The sequence below is a fragment of the Chiloscyllium plagiosum genome, unplaced genomic scaffold (assembly GCF_037043375.1).
Source record: "Chiloscyllium plagiosum isolate Xiang-an unplaced genomic scaffold, Cpla_swu_hap1 HiC_scaffold_8, whole genome shotgun sequence".
Lineage (NCBI taxonomy): Eukaryota > Metazoa > Chordata > Chondrichthyes > Orectolobiformes > Hemiscylliidae > Chiloscyllium > Chiloscyllium plagiosum.
In genome coordinates this window covers 44,494,041-44,517,567 of record NW_028270146.1, presented here as the reverse complement: position 1 = coordinate 44,517,567, position 23,527 = coordinate 44,494,041, and the positions used below count along the sequence as shown (strand labels likewise).

General features: G+C 40.8%; 1 protein-coding gene across 4 annotated transcripts in view; it reads left to right on the top strand.

Annotated features, from left to right (window-relative positions):
- Window positions 1-23,527, top strand: part of dync1h1 (dynein, cytoplasmic 1, heavy chain 1) — a 99,075-nt gene that overhangs the window by 29,929 nt on the left and 45,619 nt on the right. For all 4 annotated transcript variants that reach the window (XM_043697386.2, XM_043697385.2, XM_087989763.1 and 1 more), the window contains 11 exons: window positions 7,900-8,065; window positions 8,202-8,390; window positions 8,482-8,673; window positions 9,199-9,481; window positions 10,672-10,772; window positions 15,585-15,744; window positions 19,533-19,776; window positions 19,904-20,087; window positions 20,822-21,034; window positions 21,131-21,369; window positions 23,352-23,508. In XM_043697386.2, coding sequence (XP_043553321.2) covers window positions 7,900-8,065; window positions 8,202-8,390; window positions 8,482-8,673; window positions 9,199-9,481; window positions 10,672-10,772; window positions 15,585-15,744; window positions 19,533-19,776; window positions 19,904-20,087; window positions 20,822-21,034; window positions 21,131-21,369; window positions 23,352-23,508 — 2,128 coding nt within the window. The remainder of the gene's footprint in view (window positions 1-7,899; window positions 8,066-8,201; window positions 8,391-8,481; window positions 8,674-9,198; window positions 9,482-10,671; window positions 10,773-15,584; window positions 15,745-19,532; window positions 19,777-19,903; window positions 20,088-20,821; window positions 21,035-21,130; window positions 21,370-23,351; window positions 23,509-23,527) is intronic.

Sequence of the window (23,527 nt, the reverse complement as noted above, 5' to 3'; positions counted from 1 at the left end):
CAAGGGTACAAATGTTTAGAAGCAATCGAGTTGTTAAAATGGTAGGTGGATGAGCAGCGCTCATTAAGGAACATATTGTAGTGTAAAGAGGGGATGTCGTTGAGAGGCAAAGACAGAATCCATTTGATTAGAGATGAAAAACAATTTGCGATAATAAAGAAGTGAGATATATTTCCAAAAATTATTTAGAAACTCATCCTTGTCCAGTATATTCTTAATCCAAATAAGAGGGAGGAATTGTTAGGTCTGGTGCTGAGAACTGAGGAGGGCCAATCCTCTGTTGGAAAACACCTTGTGGTAAGGTTGATCATATCGTAGAATTTTAATAATGCAGGAATTTTAGATTGAACTTCAAACTCAAAAGTGGTCTAACTTAAATGGGACAAGAGGGTATTTAGACTGGGTAGAAAGGAACCAATGGTTGTCAGGAAAAGCCAATAGATCTATGTTTGAGGGGGTATTTCATGTACAGTCTTAAGAGCACTTCAAAGGAAAAATGAAAGAAGTAAAACCTTGAATGAAGGAGATTGATTTGATTAGATTAGATTAGATTACAGTGTGGAAACAGGCCCTTCGGCCCAACAAGTCCACACCGACCCGCCGAAGCGAAACCCACCCATACCCCTACATTTACCCCTTACCTAACACTACGGGCAATTTAGTATGGCCAATTCACCTGACCCTGCACATGTTTGGACTGTGGGAGGAAACCCACGCAGACACGGGGAGAACGTGCAAACTCCATACAGTCAGTCGCCTGAGGCGGGAATTGAACCCGGGTCTCTGGCGCTGTGAGGCAATAGTGCTAGCCACTGTGCCACCGTGCCACCCACGGTGTTATTATATTCTCAATAAAGTGAGACATGGCAGGCGAATTGAGTGAGAACCAGGCTAAATAAAGTAGAGAGAGGATCTGAAGAGGGAAACATGACTGACAAGAAAGAATAGGAAAGTAGAATGGCAATTAATGTAAAAGGGAATGAGAAATAGTCTGTCAGTATGTAAATAGTACATTCTAAGAGATTAGATGGGGCATGTTTCCGAAAAATGACGAGAGCTTAAGAGACCTAGGGCCAGGCTCAAGTGTTTACGAAGGTAGAAGATGCTGACAAAATAATAGCAGAAGAAATGGGTAAAGGAAGTGGTTGGATTCCAAAATTGATTTGAATGTACATAATGGACAGGCCAGCTAAAACTTAGATAAATTGACTAGCGTGGGTGGTTGGCATCCTAGGTTACTAAAGTAAGTGGCATTGGTGACCACGGAAGACCTAGTTAAATAGTAAAAATTTCTGTCGGTAGAGAGGTGTTAAAGGATTGGAGATTGGTAATGATATTGCACAGAAAGGATAAACATTTCTGGTAATTAGAGGCTAGTATGATAAAGAAAAGTGGTGGAGAAAGTATTAGAATTGGTAAAAATGTGGCAGGTGAATTTTGGGTTAATTGAGAGCCAGCGCAGATTTGTAAAAAAAAAAAAATCATTATGCTTGACCAGTCTAGTTGAATATTTTGAAGAAACCAATAACTTTATAAGGATTGCAATGGATGTTGTCTGAGAATTTAATGCAAGCTTTGAAAATGTCAGACATATTTTGTTATTCCAAAATAGGACAGTGAATGTCAACTTGGATTTATCAATTGTTTAAAGTACATAAAACAGTTAGTTGTAAATTGCTTTTCAAACAGTGCTGTTATGCCAATGCTTCTTAGGGCATCAAGATTTAGTGATAGGTCCACTGAGAATAGCTTTCATTCCAAGACACTCAGTTGAGGGCATTTTGAATCTTTGACCCCAGTTTGAGTCTTTTAGAATCTTTAGTCAAGTGATAGTACACTATATCATCATCTCCTTGTTCTTGAGATAGCTGGCAAAACTGGTATTTATTGCCAATTCCTAATTTTCTTGAACACTGCTGTTAGAGGGAATTCCAGGAACGTGCCAGTGAAAGCATGTCAATGTCATTGTAAGTCAAGATGTTGTGTGACTAGAAGGGCAACTTTTTCAGGTGGTTTCCAGGTATCCAATACTGTTTCTTTGGAGCATGCAAGCAGTTGAGTCCAGTGTTATGTTAATCTTTTATTATGAGAGGGTTTGAATAGGAGAGTAAGAAAATCATTGTGATTTTAAGGTTTTGGTTTGACCATACTAGAACATAGAAAAATACAGTGCAGTACAGGCCCTTTGGCCCTCGATGTTGCGCGGATCCAAGCCCACCTAACCTACACTAGCTCACTATCCTCCATATGCCTATCCAATGCCCGTTTAAATGCCCATAAAGAGGGAGAGTCCACCACTGCTACTGGCAGGGCATTCCATGAACTCACGACTCGCTGAGTAAAGAATCTACCCCTAACATCTGTCCTATACCTACCACCCCTTAATTTAAAGCTATGCCCCCTCGTAATAGCTGACTCCATACGTGGAAAAAGGTTCTCATGGTCAACCCTATCTAAACCCCTAATCACCTTGTACACCTCTATCAAGTCACCCCTAAACCTTCTTTTCTCCAGTGAAAACAGCCCTAAGTGCCTCAGCCTTTCCTCATACGATCTTCCTACCATACCAGGCAACAGCCTGGTAAACCTCCTCTGCACCCTTTCCAGTGCCTCCACAACCTTCCTATAGTATGGCGACCAAAACTGCACACACTACTCCAGATGCGGCCGCACCAGAGTCTTATACAACTGCAACATGACCTCAGTACTCCGGAACTCAATTCCTTTAGATTAGATTTAGATTACTTTACAGTGTGGCAACAGGCCCTTCGGCCCACCAAGTCCACACCGACCCGCCGAAGCGCAAACCACCCATACCCCCCTACATTTACCCCTTACCTAACACGGACAATTTAGCATGGCCAATTCACCTAACCTGCACATCTTTGGACTGTGGGAGGAAACCGGAGCACCCGCAGGAAACCCACGCAGACACGGGGAGAACGTGCAAACTCCACACAGTCAGTCGCCTGAGGCGGGAAATGAACCCGGGTCTCTGGCGCTGTGAGGCAACAGTGCTAGCCACTGTGCCACCGTGCCACCCACAAATAAAAACAAATCCTCTACCAATAAAAGCCAGTACACCATATGCCGCCTTCACCGCACTATTTGCTTGGGTGGCAACTTTCAGAGATCTGTGTACATGGACACCAAGATCCCTCTGCTCATCCACACTACCAAGTATCCGACCATTAGCCCAGTACCCCATCTTTTTGTTACTCTTACCAAAGTGAATCACCTCACACTTGCCTACATTGAACTCCATTTGCCACCTTTCTGCCCAGCTCTGCAGCTTATCTGTATCCCGCTGTAACCTGACACATCCTTCCTCACTGTCAACAACTCCACCGACTTTCGTATCATCCGCAAACTTGCTCACCCAACCTTCTAGCCCCTCCTCCAGGTAATTTATAAAAATGACAAACAGCAATGGTCCCAAAACAGATCCTTGCGGAACACCGCTAGTAACTGCAATCCAAGATGAACCTTTACCATCAACTACTACCGAGGAGAAAGTGAGGACTGCAGATGCTGGAGATCAGAGCTGCCTGACCTGCTGCGCTTTTCCAGCAACACTTTCAGCCCTTCCCTTGAAGCCTACTTTTCCAAGCCACGCATCCTAAGTCGTGCCTCACCGCATCATAATTTCCCTGCCCCCAGCTATAACTCTTGCCCTGCAGTGCACACTTATCCCTTTCCATCACTAGAGTAAAAGTCACCGAATTGTGGTCACTGTCCCCAAAGTGCTCACCTACCTCCAATTCTAACACCTGGCCTGGTTCGTTACCCAGAACCAAATCCAGTATGGCCTCGCCTCTTGTTGGCCTGTCTACATATTGTGTCAGGAAACCTCCTGCACACCTTGGACAAACACCGACCCATCTAATGAACTCGAGCTATAGCTTTCCCAGTCAATATCTGGAAAGTTAAAGTCCCCCATAACAACCACCCTATTACTTTCCTCTACTCCTGAATCATCCTCGCAATCCTTTCTTCTACGTCTCTAGGACTATTAGGAGGCCTGTAGAAAACTCCTAACAGGGTGACCTCACCTTTCCTATTCCTAACCTCAGCCCAAACTATCTCAGATGGTGAGTCTTCATCCATTGTCCTTTCCACCGCTGTAATACTATCTTTGACAAGCAATGCCACACCTCCCCCTCTTTTACCCCCACCTCTGACCCTACTAAAACATTTAAACCCTGGAACCTGCAACAGCCAATCCTGTCCCTGTTCTACCCATGTCTCTGTAATAGCCACAACATGGAAATCCCAGGTACCAACCCACACTGCAAGTTCACCTACCTTATTTCGTATACTTCTTGCATTGAAGTATACACACTTCAAGCCACTTTCCTGTTTACAGGCACCCTCCTTTTGAGATTGATGCCATGTTCCCTACACCCCAGGTCCTGCACCCTAAAGCTACAGTCTAGGTTCCCTTGCCCCTGCAGAGTTAGTTTAAACCCCCCCCCCCCAAGAGCTCTAACAAACCTTCCCCCAAGGATACTGGTGCTCCTCAGGTTCAGGTGTAGACCATCCTGTTTATAGAGGTCCCACCTTCCCCAGAAAGAACCCCAGTTATCCAGATACCGGAATCCCTCCCTCCTGCACCATCCCTGTAGCCATGCATTTACCTGTTCTCCCTCCCTATTCCTCGACTCTCTATCATGTGGCACGGGTAACAAACCAGACACAACAACTCTGTTTGTTCTAACTCTGAGCTTCCAACCTAGCTCCCTGAAAGCCTGCCTAACATCCTCAGCCCTCTTCCTACCTATGTCGTTGGTGCCAATGTGGACCACGACTTCGGGCTGCTCCCCCTCCCCCTTAAGGACCCGGAAAACACAATCAGAGACGTCACGTACCCTTGCACCTGGGAGGCAACATACCAAACGTGAGTCTCTCCCGCCCCCACAAAACCGCCTATCTGTGTCCCAAACTATTGAGTCCCCAATAACTATTGCTCTGCTCTTCTCCACCCTTCCCTTCTGAGCAACGGGGACAGGCTCCGTGCCAGAGGCCTGAACCCCATTGCTTACCCCTGGTAAGTCGTCACCCCCACAAGTATCCAAAACTGTATACTTGTTCTTGAGGGGAGCGGCTTCGGGGTCCTTGCACTGGCTGCTTCCTCCCAGTCCCCCTCACTGTCACCCATCTGTCTGAGTAATATGTATGGTTCTTGTCTGAGGAAGGACAAGCTTGCTGTAAATTAGGCACAATGAATATTCTTTAGATTGTATTTGAGCTGAGATGGTTGCCCTCTAAATGGGAGATAATCTCATTAAAACAACGCTCAGAAAGGGCTTGACAAGGTGGGTGCTAAGAAACTGTCTTTCCTGCTTGAATGTTTAGAATTAGGGATTTTGTTCAATTAGGACTGAGATGAGCAAAGGTCTCTTCCCTTAGTCTGAAATGTAATTGATGTTTGATTCTGAAGATCACAACTGAGTTCAGTAGATGATTGGACAGTAAAGGGATAAAAAGATGTGGGATAGGATTGGAAAGTAAAATTGATATTGTTCAACTATGAATTTATTAATTGGTTAGAAGACCATAAGGAGTAGATATAGGTCTTCAGCCCATCAAATCAACTCCACCATTCATTGAGATAATGGCTAACCTGATGACCGCAATTCCACTTTCCTGTCATTTCCCCATAAGTCGTTTCCCTTTCTGATTTAAAAAAAAATCTATCTCAACTTTGAATATCAACTCACCCTCTCGAGTCCATGATACTTTTGTAAGAACATTTCCTTTAATTCTTACTATGTGTCCGCATTCTCTCATGACTCATAAGAACAGGAGTAGGCCCTTCAGCCCCTTACGTCTATCTGCCATTCAATGAGATCATGGCTAATCTACACCTAACTCCATACACCATAACACCTAACACCCATATCCCATAATACCTTTGCTTAACATAAACTTCTGTCTCTGATTTAACCTGAATAACTGATCTAGCTTGAACTGCCATTTGTGGAAGAGAATTCTAAATCTTAACCACCCTTGTTTGTTGAAGTACTTTCTATAATTTCTCCTGAACAGCAATTCGGTCTGGCCCTGACTTCCAGACTATGCCCATTAGTTCCAGAATCCAGCAAAAATTGTTTATTTACTCTTTCTTGCTGTTTATATATTTGAAAACTTTAATCAGTTCACCCCCTGATGTTCTAAATTTTAGAGAGAGCAAGCCTAATTTGTTTAACCTTTCCTCATAACTTAATCCCCCTGAAGTCCAGGTTTCATTCTTATAAACCTGCATTATACTTGATCCAACGTCAGCATATCCTAAGGTGTGATGCTTAGATCTGTTATCAGTACTACAAGTGGGGTCTAACCAGAGGTTTTTTTATAGCTGGTGTTATGACTTCTGCATCCTTAAAATTCAGCCCTCTGGATATAAAGGCCAACTTTGATTAGCTGCCTTGATTATTTTCTGCACATTTTTATGGCTTTTTAAAGATCTATGCACGTGAACCCTTAACTATATTCAACTTCGTACTGTCCAGAAAGTGTCCTTTTTTGATCCAAAATGTATAACTGACTTGCTTGTAATGAAATTATCTGCAATTGTTATGCCCATTCCCCAAGTCTATTAATATCCATTAGTAATTTTATACTACTATCTGCATGTCTACGATGCTGCCTAACTTTTTATCAACAAATTGCAAGTCATTAATAAATATGCATAATTGAGGCCTTACATAGATCTTTGTGGGACACCACTAGTCACATCCTGCCAATTTGAGTACCTATTATCCCTACTTTCACCTACCACTCAACCAATTTCCTAGACATGTTCATAATTTGCCCTCAATTCTTTGGGCTTCTACCTTTAAGTGTATTACATAGAACTTTATCAAATACCTCTAGAAGTCTATTTAAACAGCCTGAATAAACATTCACCTGTCAACTTTGTTTACCTCTTCAAAACAAAAAGAAACAATTTGAGGTTTGTCAGACATGAGCTACCTGTTATGAATCCATGTTCTTTGTCCCCTGTTGAGCACTTCAGATTTTCAGTTAGTTATCCTTGATTATAGACTTCAACAATTTCTCCTCCACAGATATTAGGCTGACTCGTCTGTAATTTCCTGTTTTCGCCTTTAGCCCTACTTTAAAAAGCAGATTAACGTGCAATTTTCAAATCCAGAGGGATGACTCCTGAATCTAGGAAACTTCTGTAGATGCTCTAAATTTTTTTTACTGTACACCACTCCTTCCTTTGCTTCTGAAGATGGAAACCTTCAGGTCCTGGGGATTTGACCATTAATTTCTTTATTATTAATGATTTTAAGTCCCTGTTTTGATCCAACATTAATTTCCTCAGGGTTTATAGCAAGCTAGCCTCCTTTTCTATTGGATATACTGAGGCAGACAAATTAAAGTCTGATATTTCCCCATCGTCATTGATATCCCCACTTTCAGTCTTTAGTGGATCAACATTGCTCCTGATCGCAGGATTTCTTTTTATGTTGCTCTAAATGTTCATTGATTTTGATGCCTTTTGCCAGTTTTTCCATTCCTAATCCCTTTGGTAGCTCTTACTAAGTTGCTTTCTGGTCCTTTGATCTTTGTATCTGTCCCATTCAGCAGACCGTGTTGTGTTTTGTATTTTTGTAAGTTCCTTTAGTAATATATTATTTCTTTAGTTGTTCATGGCTATGGTTTTTTCCCGTGTGAAGTGTAGTTTTTTTCCCCTCTCTGGTATAAACTGGTTCTGTATTGCACTAAATGTTTTTTTACATCCTCCCACTGTTCTTCAGTTCTTTTATACATTAACAGATTTTCCAGTTTACTGTGGCAGAGTAGCCTAATGGTTCAAATGCTGCTTACCTTTTGTTACGTGTCTTAGAGTTCATTAATAAACATATCTATATTTGTACTGAATTTCAGATTTTATTTTGTTGGTGATGAGGACTTGCTGGAAATTATTGGCAACAGTAAGAATGTGGCTAAATTGCAGAAGCACTTTAAGAAGATGTTTGCTGGTGTTTCTAGTATCATTCTCAATGAAGATGCTACTGTTGTCTTGGGAATTGCATCACGTGAGGGAGAAGAGGTATATTTGTGTTTACTTCATTTCTTAGCTTTGTCATCTCAAGTTCACTAGTATATTGTTTAAATGTAGCAGAAAGAATACTTGGTATGATTATCTTTCAATTTAACATTGAGGACCTACATACATTATCTGACAGGTGCTTTTTAAGACTCCTGTTTCAATCACTGAGCACCCTAAGATTAATGAGTGGCTAACCTTAGTGGAGAAGGAAATGAGGGTTACCTTGGCCAAGTTGCTCGCTGAATCGGTCACGGAAGTTGGAATCTTTGGTCAAGGCACTTCAATTGATGCTGCCGACTACATTTCCTGGATAGATAAATACCAGGTATGTATGCAGAAATGAGAATTAGTAATTTGAAGTGAAATTGCAGTGTGGGGATAACTGGATATTCTTGCGTTTTTATCTTTAAATGTAGGCCCAGCTTGTTGTCCTTTCCGCTCAGATATCATGGTCAGAAAATGTGGAAAATGCCCTGAATAATGGAGCAAGTGGTGGTCAGTCCCCACTCGCACCAGTCCTAGTTAATGTGGAAGCTACTTTGACTGTGTTGGCAGATTCTGTGTTGATGGAACAACCAGCACTTCGTAGGAGGAAACTTGAACACTTGGTGAGTGAGCATCCTTTGTCCGTTGAGGTCAAATTTTAGTGCTGCCAAGGACAGTTTGTGTTAAATTGAAGATGTCCAGCAAACCTTGTTCAAATTGTCACCTTATGAACCAATACTATTGATAAATTGGCAAAAGTTATATGCAGAGGAGAATGTGAGATTACATACCTCAAATACTGGAAGCTTATTGTCAGAGTAGTTTGCATTATTATTTCAGTGATTTATGCTATAAAGCATAAGTGATGTGTATACCCCTACATTACTTAGTGTGCGTTTTACATTGAGGACCTCCTGATCCCATAGGTGCCAATTAATAAAAAGCGTGTTTGTAACATACTTTGAAACACATTCTCAATTTGTCTTCAATATTTCTCATCTTTTTCCTATATCAAATTAATGTTTATTTTGAATATTTAATGTATAATGTGCAAATACGTAATTGACTCCAATTTTGACAATTGCACAAATGTAAACTGGTTAAAAAGAACACATTTAGCTTTAATTACTAAATATTGTCTGTTACAGATCACTGAATTAGTACATCAGAGAGATGTCACGAGAACGCTGATCAAGAACAAAGTAGATCAACCTAAATCTTTTGACTGGCTCAGTCAAATGCGATTCTACTTTGATCCCAAGCAAACTGATGTTTTACAGCAGCTATCCATACAAATGGCTAATGCAAAATTCAACTATGGTTTTGAGTACCTCGGTGTTCAAGATAAACTTGTACAAACTCCTCTTACAGACCGTTGTTACTTGACTATGACACAGGCTTTGGAAGCTCGCCTTGGTGGTTCTCCGTTTGGTAGGTATTGAAACATCTGTTCAAGAGTTTAAGAAATGTTTTATTTTCATGGTTTAGCTGCACTAAGAACACTAAATGACATTTTCTTAACTATTAATGATGTCTATAGATCATACATGAAAAATACTGATGATCCCTAGTTTGCCTCCTGGGCTGTGGTGATCAGCATAATTGGGGAAGGGGACAGAGCAGAAAATGAGTGCATCTCATTATGGTCTGGTAACCAATCATGTAAAGCTCTGATTCAGTGACATCTGATGGCATTGTGATTGGCGATACTGCTGTCCACAGTAAGGCTGACACACAGCCACATCTTTGGCCAGTAAAACACCTTAAAAGCATTGGCCACCACCAATGTTTTTCTGTTCTTATTTGAATTTCTCTCTCTCTCCCATGAATTTTTCAAATGACCGAAAGCAAACTTATCCCCAAAGCAGAGCACAAGTTTCCAGTATGAGAATTCCTGTGATGTCATACCAATGGACAAGTGTAAACGCTCTTGATGTATTTTCAAAAAGTTGCAAGCCACAACTGGCATTTGCTGTATCTTGAGGGTATTGTGTTTGAAAAGCTAATTGACTTGAATGTAAATGGAATGTTATAAGATGTTCTGGATGTAGGTTTGCTCACTGAGCTGGAAAGTTCATGAGAGCAAACCTACATCCAGAACCTCAACCTGAGCTACTAATCTTCTCAAAACCATTTATAAGATCTACTCAGTCTGAATTCAGTACAATTAAAAATAGTCTTCTGCCAGAAAGTTAAATAAGAATAACAGTAGAACTGAAGAAAACTGTGGAGATACATACAGGACTAAACAACAGCCTGGAAAAGAAATCAGTGCTGGGCAATGACATAGGCTTTATGAAAACAGATTTACCTGTTCAAAATTTCAAACAATCAGCACTTTGAAGATGACTGTAAAAGGTACCACTCAATTGCATCGATTGGGTTTTGAGTAACTTTGTTGTTGGATTCGCATTTGATTTTCTGCATGTGTACATGGTATTCAATCTATTGATGCTGTTGTCCTCAAATCTGCCTTCCCAAAATCATACTTGGTTGTAAACAAGTAATTTTAAAACTAGCATCTGTTAATAAGCAGCATTTAATTTTCTAGCAAATGTTACCTTGATAGTTTTTGCATTTCAAGCTTAACTCTTCGTGTTCCAAACTTTTTTCCACACCAGGTCCTGCTGGTACTGGCAAAACTGAATCGGTCAAGGCACTTGGACATCAACTTGGACGCTTTGTTCTCGTCTTCAACTGTGACGAGACCTTTGATTTCCAGGTGCTATAACTGTTTTTTTATATAGCTATTTTTATTGAAAATTTAACATTTTTGCAAGTTTACAAAAATAAAAAAAAAATCCAAGTATAAACATTGATATACAATTAAATCTTAAATAAATAATAACCAACATTTAACAAAAGAAAAATAAGAGGGGAAAAAAAAGCTCAACTAACTACTAATCTAACCTACAACTAACCAGAATGTATAATTAAGTCTCTCACGTTATTCAAATAAGAGAGAAAAAAAAACGACGGATAACATAAATTGGGTAGCGAGATACATGCTCGGAATGTATTAACATTGAATGTAACAAAACCCGTATTCGTGCAGGATTCCTCTCCCAAGAGGGCCCGGACCAGCCAGGTTCGCCATCTCAAATAAATAAAAATCCTTGTTAGGTTGGCCGAGATATCTGTATTCATATAATTCAAGAAGGGCTGCCATATTTTATGGAATAATTCGGTCTTTTGGTGCACCATATTTGTAAGGAAGTCAAGGGGAATACATTCCATAATTAATCTGTGCCAATTTGAAAGTCCAGGGTCCTCAGCCACCCAGTCTACCAAAATATTTTTCCTTGCACAGAAAGAGAGAATAGAAAATAACCTGTTCCTGTGCATATCCAGGAAGGAAAAGTTTGAAAAGCCCAAAAGGAGGGATACAGAGTCCACTCTAATTTCCGTTCCTAGGATTTCTGTCAGAGCACTTGCTACTTTAGTCCAATATCTACAGATCTTATGACAGGTCCATAGGCAATGTACAAGAGTGCCCACTTCTATTTTACATTTGGGATACATTGGAGATGCTCCTGCCTTAAAGTTTGCCAATCGATCCGGTGCTGTATGGGCCCTATGAAGTATCTTCTGCTGAATAGCCTGAGTTCTGTTGCAGATGGTGATTCTTCTGGCATTTTCCCAAATGTCACTCCACGTTTCTAGAGAGATTTCTAGTCCCAAATCCTGATCCCATGTTTTAAGCAGATTGTCCATATCTCCCGACACTTCATCATGTAGTAAATGATAAATCATACTGACGGAAGATACCCCCATTGACCATAGCACTCTACATTCTCTATCTGATTTGTAAAGACTATCTAGTAACGTAGTCGTCTTCTGTATATAATCTCGAATTTGGAAGTATCGAAAGAGGTCTTCATTGGGTAATCCGAATTTCTGACGCAGCTGTTCAAAAGGCATCAGGACCCCTTCTTTAAATAGATCCCCTAAACAAAAGATACCCTGGATCTCCAGAGTTTGAAAGTGGCATCTGTAAACCCCAGTTGAAATCCCCATGCTCCCACTATCGGAGCATAGGGGGATGTTTTGTGAGTTGCCCTCGTTTTGCCGCATTATATTCCAAACTTTAATTGTGTTTAGTATTATAGGGTTTTTACAGTGATCCGTAATGATTTTCCTCTTGTCTAAAAAAAAAGGTTAATAAGTGGGCATTTTACTTGAGAAGCCTCGATGTCCAGCCAGATTGATTGCGGGTCAGACAAGACCCAATAGGAACTTAGCTGAAACTTTATTGCTGGAACAGCACAGCAGGTCAGGCAGCATCTAGGGAACAGAAGATTCGACGTTTCGGGCACATGCCCTTCCTGAAGAAGGGCATGTGCCCGAAACGTCGAATCTTCTGTTCCCTAGATGCTGCCTGACCTGCTGTGCTGTTCCAGCAATAAAGTTTCAGCTTTGATCTCCAGCGTCTGCAGACCTCACTTTCTCCCCAATAGGAACTTAACTGATATTTCCTAAAATCTGGGGAATCCAATCCTCCCCTTGCCTCTGGCAGCTGTAGCTTCTTTAGCTTAATGAGGGGCTGTCTATGATTCCAGATAAAGGAATCCAATCAGCCATATAATTTATGTAGTGCCAGCCTCTGCAGCATCACCGGAAGCATCCTCGTAAGGTATAGGAGATGGGGCAGGACATTCATTTTAATTAGTGCTATTCTGCCTAGCCAGGAAATTGGAAGGTCTCCCCATCGCTGGAGGTCCTGCCTTATCCTTTCCAGTAAATGCACAAAGTTAGCCTTGTATAACTGACCAAATACTGGGGTAATAAAAATGCCTAAATATAAGAAACCCTCCAGGGACCACCGAAAGGGAAAGTGGGATCTGTCCAATAAGTGGGATATACTAGCAAGGCCACCCATTGACATAGCGTCCGATTTTGAGAAGTTAATTTTATAGCCTGAGAATGCACTAAATGTATTAATAAATTGGATTAAGCGAGGCACGGACATCAGGGGGATTACTGAGGAATAGGAGAACATCATCTGCATAAAGGGTAATTTTATGTTTACTTGTACCAATCCTCAGGGCCGTTATATTAGGGTCAGCCTGTATAGCTTCTGCTAGTGGTTCAATTATTAGCGTAAATAGCAATGGCGAGAGAGGACATCCCTGACGGTAGCCCCTATCCACGTTGAAGCTATCCGAGCCTAATCCATTGGTAATCACCACTGCTTTGGGATCACTATACAGTGTTGAGACCCATTTGATCAACGCCAAACCTTTCCAATGTGTAAAACAAATATGCCTGTCGAATGCCTTTTCCGTGTCTAATGAGACTACTACTCCTGGTATCTTTCCCTGATGGCAGGCTTGAATCACATTCAAAACCCTTCTAACATTATTGGATGATCTATGGCCCTTAATAAACCTTGTCTGATCCTCCTTTATGATATGTGGCAATACCCTTTCTAGCCTCAATGCTAATGTTTTAGAGAGGATTTTAAAATCTACATTTAGCAAAGATATTGGTCTGTATGACGTGCAATCTTCTGGGTCCTTTTCCTTTTTTAAGGATGAGAGATATTTGTCTCTTTCAGCGAAGGCGGGAGATAGCCCTGACTGTATGAGTAGTTATACATGTCCATAAGTGGACCAGCCAATATTCCTGTAAACTCTTTATAGAATTCAACTTGGGCCAGGTGCCTTACTGCTTTGAAGTTGTCTGATTGCGTCAAGTATTTCTTGGATTGATAGGGGAGCATTCAAGACCGATACCTGTTCCGGAGTTAGGTCCAGAAAGGTCAAATTTTTTAAAAATGATTGCATCCTCCTAGTCCTGTCTTCACAATCCTGTGATTTATATAAATCAAAATAAAATTTTCTAAAGATTGCAATAATCCTTTTATGATCATGAGTCAAAATACCCGTACTTTCCTTGATAGACGTGGTAGTTTGAGGGGCCTTCTTTTTCTTTGCAAGAAATGCTAAGTATCTACCAGGTTTATCGCCAAATTCATATAACCTTTGTTTTGCAAATAATATTACCCAAACGGTTAAGAGGGAAAGTGTGGTGTTTAGAGCTGTCTTAAGGGCCGTAATCCTTTGCAATTTGATAATAGAAGGTCTATCAACGTATGCTGTTTCAGCCGCTTTTAAGCGAGCTTCAAGCAGACGTTGTTGTTCTCCCTTTAATTTTTTCTGGGTCGCTGAGTATGAGATGATCAAACTTCGCGCGTAAGCTTTGATGGTCTCCCACATCATTGATGGGTTGCTAGCCATACCTAAATTTCTAAAAAAGTTTTAAATTCTTGAGAGAAGTATTTTACAAATTTACTATCTTTCATCAGGAAGGGGTCCATACGCCAATGCCGAGGGGATGTCCCGTTGTTCCTCGCCTTGATTTCCATATGTACAGCAGCGTGGTCGGAAATTGTTATACTATCTATTTTACAGGATATGAAATTTTAAAAATCTCTGCCCTGTGGATGAAGACATCTCCATACATCATCTCGTCCTAATTCTTTGTTCAAATCCACCAATTGTCTAGATCTGGGAGATACTTCTGCAGTACTCTTGGGAATCCTATTTATTTCCATATCCATAATACAATTAAAGTCTCCCCCTATAATTGTATGACGAGCACAGAGAGCCATCAATTTTGAGAAGGCTTCCGTTATAAATTTAAAAGGATGTGCCGGGCAGGGGCAATACAAATTTTAAAATCCCATTTTCCTCTCCATTTATAAGGGCTTTAATCAGAATATATCATCCAGATTCGTCTTTTATCTGATTTAGGATTTTGAAAGGGAAATTCTTCCGAATAAGAATAACAACTCCCCTGATAAAATCCACCCTGTCAAGTGTTCTTTATCCAATAAGTGGCTCTCCTGTAGGAGAGCCATATCAACCCTTTCTTTTTTGAGGTTTGATAATATTTTCTTTTTGACTGGTGAATTGCTCCCCTTGACATTCCAGGTGCACCACTTAACTGATTGATCAACCATAATCGTCCGGGCAAATCCGAGACCCCTCAGGAAGGGAACCTCATCCAGAACATCCCAAGCATAGAGCATATAAAATTCACAAAAATAAAGGCTAATACACTCTCAACAATATAATAAAAAACTATTTCTAAATTTAAAAGAAAAGCTGTAACTGGTTTTAATAATGTGGTGTAAATCTTTCAAGTGTTTTTTTTTAATTGAACTGGCTTGAAGTCTGACTTCTGAAATACTGCTCCACAGTAGTGAAGTTGTTTGTGTATTGAGCAGTTGAGATGTTATTGATTGTTTCAGTAAGTTAATCATTATCGTACAGTATTTTGTCTTAACTGTTATATCTTAAAACAAGAGTTATAGAAAAGGGGAGTCTGAAATTGTAAAGATTTTTACCAAGTAACCTCTTGGGTTGGTTACTTTATGACCCTAAAACAAATGGTAAAATCATTCAAGACTCCAATGTTTGTTGATCTTGTTTGATTCTAAATTCTTCCAGGCCTTATATAAAACGTTCATAAAATGCTTTTGGTCTTTTTGGATTTTTCTTATCTAATTGATTTATTTTCTTAACTTTAGGCCATGGGTCGAATATTTGTAGGTCTCTGCCAGGTGGGAGCTTGGGGCTGTTTTGATGAATTCAATCGCCTTGAAGAACGTATGCTATCAGCTGTATCCCAGCAAATACAGTGCATACAGGAAGCACTTCGTGAACACTCTAATCCCAGCCGTGACCGAAGTATGTAATTCTATGCATTTTTGATTTTTTTGTTGTCCTGATTCTCTTTCAAAATTAGTTCCTCTACAGTGCAATAACTTCATTTTTTTTTAACCATAACTTGCAAGGTGTAAAAGTAATTTTTGTTATTAACCATATGTGAATTCAGCTTTGAAGTACAGAGCCTTCAGTTGTTCTTCATCTTTGGACTTCTGTCAAACAGACACAGCAAACAGAATAGTACAAACCAATAACAGCTACTTGTAAATACAGGTATAAAGCAAAAAAATCTTTTACAGAGAAGGGAGAAAAATAAAACTAGAGGGGATTTATGCCAAGGCTTAATTAAAACGTAGGGAGAGATTTGCAATTTTAGAGAAGATTTGTAGCTCCAATTGTGGATCAGGTTGTAAGTTTGCTCACTGAGCTGGTAGATTTGTTCTTGGATGTCTTTTGGTGGCTAGTCGGTGCTCATGTATCCTGGCAGCTAGTTTCCTGCCAATGTAATGTTTGTTGTGGTCCTTGCAGGGTATTTTGTATATGACATTAGTTCTGCTGGTTGTTGCTAGGGGGGGCGGTCTTTTAAATTCATCAGGATCTATTTGTGTGGTGGTAGGTTGGTGGGCTACCATGATGCCTAGGGCCTGGAATAGTCTTGTCGTCATCTCGGGAATATCCTTAATATATGGCCGGGTGGCTGGGGTTTCTGGGTGTGTTGTCTTTTTTAGGTCTGTTGTGAGGGAATTAGTGAACTGTGCTTATCAGGTACCTGTTGTACAGGTATTTTTCCCTCTGTTTCTCTTAGTTCCTCAGTGCTGCAGTGTGTTGTGGCTCATTTAAATAAAATTCTGATGCAGCTTAGTTTGTGGATGGTGGGATAATTGCTTCCGTAGTTGCGTATCTCGTCAGTGTTTATGGCTTTCCTGTAAACTCTGGTCTGTAGCTCTCCATTTGCTTTGCATTCTACCATGATGCCTAGGAAAGGAGCCTTGTTATTCTCTTCCTCTTCAGTGAACTTTGAGTAGGGAGAGATCATTGAAAATTGAATTGAAATGATTTCTTTTAATATAGGTGAGGATGAGCTGCTTGATGGCAGTAGTTATGAAGAATGGAGCTGAGTCAGGTGAAGGCTTTCGTATCAGCAATTGGATAAAGGGAGGGTATGCGCAAGAGTCATGGCTTGGGATATTTTTGGATGTAGGAAATCTAACATGGGAGAAGTTTGCTGTGATAAGAGTCAAGACATTGGAATAATTGTAAGATCATTTTTATGTTGTTATGAAACAGCATTGTTCAATGAAGGCGATTAATAAGTAAAACTTAGTGCAGGACATGATATATTTTGCAGGCTAAAATTCTAAGCATAATGAAAAGTAGGAGGACTTTGCAATAATTGACTCTAACTTTGTCAAAATATGCATGAGGGTCTTAGCAGCTACAAGCCTAAAGGAAAATTGAGGTCAGAGTCAGCGGGAAGTGGGGCTTGACACTCAGCTGTGGGTTTTGCCTGGGTGAAAATATTTGTACAATCTGAATCATCCTGAAATAGTTAGTTCAGCCTAAAGGAACAGTATAGACTGCAAAGCTTAGGGCAACCGTTGATTTTGCAGTCTTGCATGCCTGCAGATGTTTGATTAAATTAACACCCACAACTTGATAGTTTGGACTGGTTGCTTGCCTCATCCCAGTTACTTCTGTAGGCTATGATGGAGGGAAAAAAGTGTTCCATTAACTTCTAATCTGAAGTTGACAGTGTGTCTGCAAAGAGTAAAAACTACAATAGGTGAGGACAAGAAACTTTGCAGATTTGAAGTGAATGCAGGAAGAGAAATCTTTGTATATCTGTCGAGAGGAATGAACACTGCTTGAAGATGAGGGAATGTTGGATTGAGTGGATTGGGGAGGGTGTGGGTAAGAGAGGAGACTATGCAAAGACTGAATGTACTCCTGCAATTCATGGTTATTTTATCCTTACACCCAAGCTACTGGATTTCTTTGATTTTGTGCACAGGAACTTGTCACCTTGTAAGAAGATGGCTAGCTGCGTGAGATACTCAAGAGACCTACTTTGTCATGGCTGCTTTTGCTGTAGAGGAAGTCAGGCTAAGAAGCCACATGATTTCTTGCTCTCTTTACTGTCTGAGCTTTCTTGGACAACTGAGCTCATCTCTCCTGTTCTGCTCGTCAACTTCTTTTCAAACAGTTTGCTTCTGCAGGCAACTGACTCCCAGTTGTCAATGCCAATAACCACCATTTTAATATCCTGCTTACAGGAATTCTTGCAATCTGTCATTGACCAGCCAGTCATGAAAAATTAGATTAGATTTTTAGATTATAGATTAGATTACATTACAGTGTGGGAACAGGCCCTTCGGCCCAACAAGTCCACACCAACCCGCCGAAGCGCAACCCACCCATACCACTACATTTACCCCTTACCTAACACTACGGGCAATTTAGCATGGCCAGTTCACCTGACCTGCACATCTTTGGACTGTGGGAGGAAACCGGAGCACCCGGAGGAAACCCACGCAGACACTGGGAGAACGTGCAAACTCCACACAGTCAGTCGCCTGAGTCGGGAATTGAACCGGATCTCAGGCACTGTGAGGCAGCAGTGCTAGTATGCAAAAAGCATTGTTTATAGGTCACTATTCCTTTGATCTGCATGAGCAAGTGTAATTGATTTAACAATGTGTATGCTGATAGAAGTAGTATACTCTTGTACTACTACTTGGTTGCTGCAAAGATACTGACGGTGGATGTGGAAACATTTTAGCCTTTTTCTCCAACTTAGCGTATGTTATCCAAGCTGTTTTAGGATAGAGGAATGCACTGGCAGAGGTACAGTCTATATTTGCCAGGATCATGCATGGGCCTGGAAGATTGAATTATGAGCGTAGGTTTTATAAATCTGGCCTGTATTTCCTGGAATTCAGGAGGATGAGGAGTCATCTCACTAATTATGTAAAATGATAAATTGACCTGATGGGATAAATGCAAAGAATTATTTAATCTTTTAACGTAATTTGGGATGAGTGCACACCATCTTAAGTATGGCGCTGGAAAAGTACAACATGTCAGGCAACATCAGAGGATGTTAATTCCTGAAGAAGGGTTAATACCCGAAACATCGATTCTCCTGTTCCTTGGATGCTGCCTGACCTGCTGTGCTTTTCCAGCATCTCACTTTTCGACACATGCTGTCCAGCATCTACAGTCCTCACTTTCTCTCCATCTTAAGTATGGTCTAAACCAAATTTTAAATGAAATCACAAACAATTGATCACAAAGGAATCCTCGGAAATCAGAGTTAACATTTCAGATTGAGTGAGGAAGTGTTTCTTAACCGAAAACACTTACTGATTTCTCTCCGCAGATACTGCCATACTTGCAGAGCTTATCCAGCCATTTCGGTTTTTGGCCCCTAACTGTTGCCAACTTTAATATTTTCCTTAAAAACCTACACCTTATTAAACTCCATGAATATCAGCCCCCACAACACTGAGATCAATTGTTTGTGATTTCACTTAAAATTTCAGATTGAGTGAGGAAGTGTTTCACAACCTGAAACATTTACTCTGATTTCTTTCCACAGATGCTGCCAGACCTGCTGAACTTTACTGGCAATTTCTGTTTGTTTCTGATTTACATCATCCGTAATTCTTTCAATTCATATTTAGAGCGAGGGAACAGTTCAGACGTGAACTAATGGAATGTGTAACAGCTTCAAACTGCTGCCTAGTCTATTCCTGTTCTTGTGTGAAGTATTGAACTTGCAGCTTGAATTCTGTTACTTTTTCTTTCAGGTTCTCCTACAATCACATGTGAGCTACTGAACAAACAAGTGAAAGTCAGAGCAGATATGGCTATTTTCATTACTATGAATCCAGGCTATGCTGGACGTTCCAACCTACCAGACAACTTGAAAAAACTCTTCCGTAGTCTGGCAATGACAAAGCCTGATCGTCAACTTATTGCACAGGTTATGTTGTACTCTCAAGGATTCCGAACAGCTGAAACCCTTGCAAACAAGATTGTTCCATTCTTCAAGTAAGCATGTTAAGCTTCACGATGACATTTCTCCTTGAATCTCTTTTGGTGAAAATTTCACATGTTTTTTGATCCAGTTCAATAACATTCATATACTGAATTTCTTTTTCAAAAATTACTTTTTAAGGCTTTGTGATGAACAGCTGTCATCTCAGAGTCACTATGATTTTGGTCTTCGTGCCCTGAAGAGTGTACTGGTAAGTGCAGGGAATGTGAAGCGAGAGAGGATTCAGAAGATAAAGAAAGAGAAAGGAGAACGTGGTGAAGATGTTGATGAGGCAGAAATTGCAGAGAATCTACCTGAGCAAGAGGTTAGTTATTCTTTGCAGTTGTCATTACTTGTCAAATTATCTTGATTAGTGTACGTACAAGAAAAATGAAATACAGTATACAACATGCAGCTGTGGCTGTGTGGTTAAGGTGATGGATTAGAAGATGGTTCCCTGCGCAGGTTCAAATCCTGCTGACTGCATTTCCTGAAATTGTTAACTTCAGGTTGGCACGGTGGCTCAGTGGTTAGCACTGCTGCCTCTTAGCACCGCTGCCTCTTAGCACCAGGGTCCCAGGTTTGATTCCAGCCTCGGACGACTGTCTGTGTCGGTTTCCTCTGGATGCTCCGGTTTCCTCCCACAGTCCAAAGATCTGCAGGTTAGGTGAATTGGCGAAGCTAAATTGCCCATAGTGCTAGGTGCATTAGGGAAATGGGTCTGGGTGGGTTACTCTTTGGAGGGTAGGTGTGGACTGATTGGGCCAAAGGGCCTGTTTCTGCACTGTAGGGAATCTAATCTATATAAACATTCCTATTCTGACTTAATATTCGATTGGTGTTTTTCAATGTTATAACTTGTTTTGATCGTACTTTAAGCCCAAAGAAGTTGAGAAATATCTTTTCTGAATGTCTTACTTTGGTTGTTATACTTGTACTTTGTACTTTCTCTTCAGAAAAATAAGCATTTCTGACCTTGACATCAATTAAGTGTTCACTTTGCTTCATGAATATTAACACCACCCAATCATGTTGAGTAATTGATCAATCTGTCCACAGATTCTAATCCAAAGTGTCTGTGAGACAATGGTTCCCAAGCTGGTTGCAGAAGATATCCCATTGCTATTTAGTCTTTTGTCTGATGTATTCCCTGGAGTACAATACCATCGTGGAGCAATGACTAAACTGCGTGAGGAGCTGAAGAAGGTTTGTCAGGAAATGTACCTAACTTATGGTGATGGTGAAGATGTTGGTGGAATGTGGGTTGAAAAGGTGAGTTATGGATTTCTGTTTGTAAATTTTGTGCTTTATCCAATATTTAATTTTTCTTTAACTGCTTGGTAACTTTAATTACATGTTCTACGTTAGGTACTTCAGTTATATCAGATCTCTCAAATCAATCATGGTTTGATGATGGTGGGACCGTCAGGCAGTGGAAAGAGTATGGCCTGGCGAGTTTTACTAAAGGCCCTTGAACGGCTTGAGGGAGTGGAAGGAGTTGCTCACATCATTGATCCAAAAGCTATCAGCAAAGACCATTTATATGGAACATTAGACCCAAATACCAGAGAATGGACTGATGGACTGTTTACACATGTTCTTAGAAAGTAAGTTGACCACTGTTTTCTTTTCAGTTTTCCTCCCTATTCGAGCCGTAGAGATGTACAGCACGGAAACAGACTCTTCGTTCCAATACATCTATGCCGACCAGATATCCCACCCCAATCTAGTCCCACCTCTCAGCACCCAGCCCACATCCCTCCAAACACTTCCTATTCGTATACCATCCAGATGCATTTTAAATGTTACAATTGTACCAGCCTCTACCACTTCCTCTGGCAGCTCATTCCATATACATACCACCTTCTGCGTGAAACAGTTGCCCCTTAGGTGTCTCTCATATTTTTCCCCTCTCCTAAACCTATGCCCTCTAGTTCTGGACTCCCCGACCACAGGGAAAAGACTTTGTCCATTTATCCTATCCATGCCCCTCATGATTTTATAAACTTCGGTAAGATCACCCCTCAGTCTCTGACGTTCCAGGGAAAACTGCCTATTCTACCTCTCGCTATAGCTCTAATCCTCCAACCCTAGCAACATCCTTAAATCTTTTCTGAACCCTTTCAAGTTTCACGACATCTTTCCAATAGGAAGGAAACCAGAATTGCATGCAGTATTCCAACAGTGGTCTAACCAATGTCCTGTGCAGCTGCAACATGTCCTCTCAACTCCTGTACTCAATACTCCAACCAAAAAAGGAAAGTATACCAAACGCTGCCTTCACTATCCTATCTACCTGCGACTCCACTTTCAAGGAGTTGTGAACCTGCACTCCAAGGTCTCTTTGTTCAGCAAAACTCTCTAGACCTTAACCATTAAGTGTATAAGTCCTGCTAAGATTTGCTTTCCAAAAATGCAGCACCTCACATTTCTCTGAATTAAACTCCATCTGCCACTTCTCAGCCCATTGGCCCATCTGGTCCAAATCCTGTTGTAATCTGAGGTAACCACCTTCGCTGACAACTACACTTCCAACTTTGGTGTCATCTGCAAACTTAACTATACCTCTTATGGTCACATCCAAGTTATTTATGTAAGTGATGAAAAATAGTGAACCCAGCACCAATCCTTGTGGTACTCCACTGGTCATAGGCCTCCAGTCTGAAAAACAACCCTGCACCACCACCCTCTGTCTTCTACCTTCGAGCCAGTTCTGTATCCAAATGGTTACTTCTCCCTATATTCCATGAGATCTAACCTTGCTAACCGGTCTCCCATGGAGAATCTTATCGAAAGTCTTACTGAAGTCCACATAAATCGCATCTACTGCTCTGCCCTCCTCAATCCTCTTGGTTACTACTTCAAAAAATTCAATCAAGTTTGAGACATGATTTCCCATGCACAAAGCCATGTTGATTATCCCTAATCAGTCCTTGCCTTTCCAAATACATGTACATCCTGTCCCTCAGGATTCCCTCCAACAACTTGCCCATCACTGACGTTAGGCTCACTGGTCTGTAGTTCCCTGACTTGTCCTTACCACCTTTCTTAAACAGTGGCACCACATTAGCCAACCTCTGGTCTTTCGGCACCTCACCTGTGATTATCGATGATACAAATATCTCAGTAAGAGGCCCAGCAATCAATTTTCTTCTAGCTTCCCACAGAGTTCTATCATCCTGAAGATGTTGACTCCCTTGTATGATTACAAGGTGCTGGTTGCTCAAGTGGACCTCTTTCATACCTGCTTAATGCGGAATACCACTGATATAGTGACATTGTGAACAGGGTAGCTTCTCCACACCCTACATGCTCTCATTTGCTTCCAGCAAGGATGTGTCAAGTTTTTTTTTGTTTTCTGTGCTGTCTCTAATGGGTGTTGAGGTGCAAACCACTAACTCTGATGGAAAATGGACTTGGCTACTTCCTAGTCCATTTGGTTCAACTAATGTGGATAAAGTTGCTCAACAATCCATTGGAAGCTCGTTGTTTTTCTCCACTTATTACAAAGTCAGTATCAACTATGTTTAATGTTCAAATTGTATACTTCAACAATGTCAAATTTTATGCAAATCATATATTTGTTCAGGATTATTGACAATGTACGAGGTGAACTGCAGAAACGTCAGTGGATCATCTTTGATGGTGATGTGGATCCTGAATGGGTAGAAAATTTGAATTCGGTTCTCGATGATAACAAATTGCTTACCCTGCCCAATGGAGAGCGTCTCAGCCTTCCATCAAATGTAAGCATTTTTGCAAAGG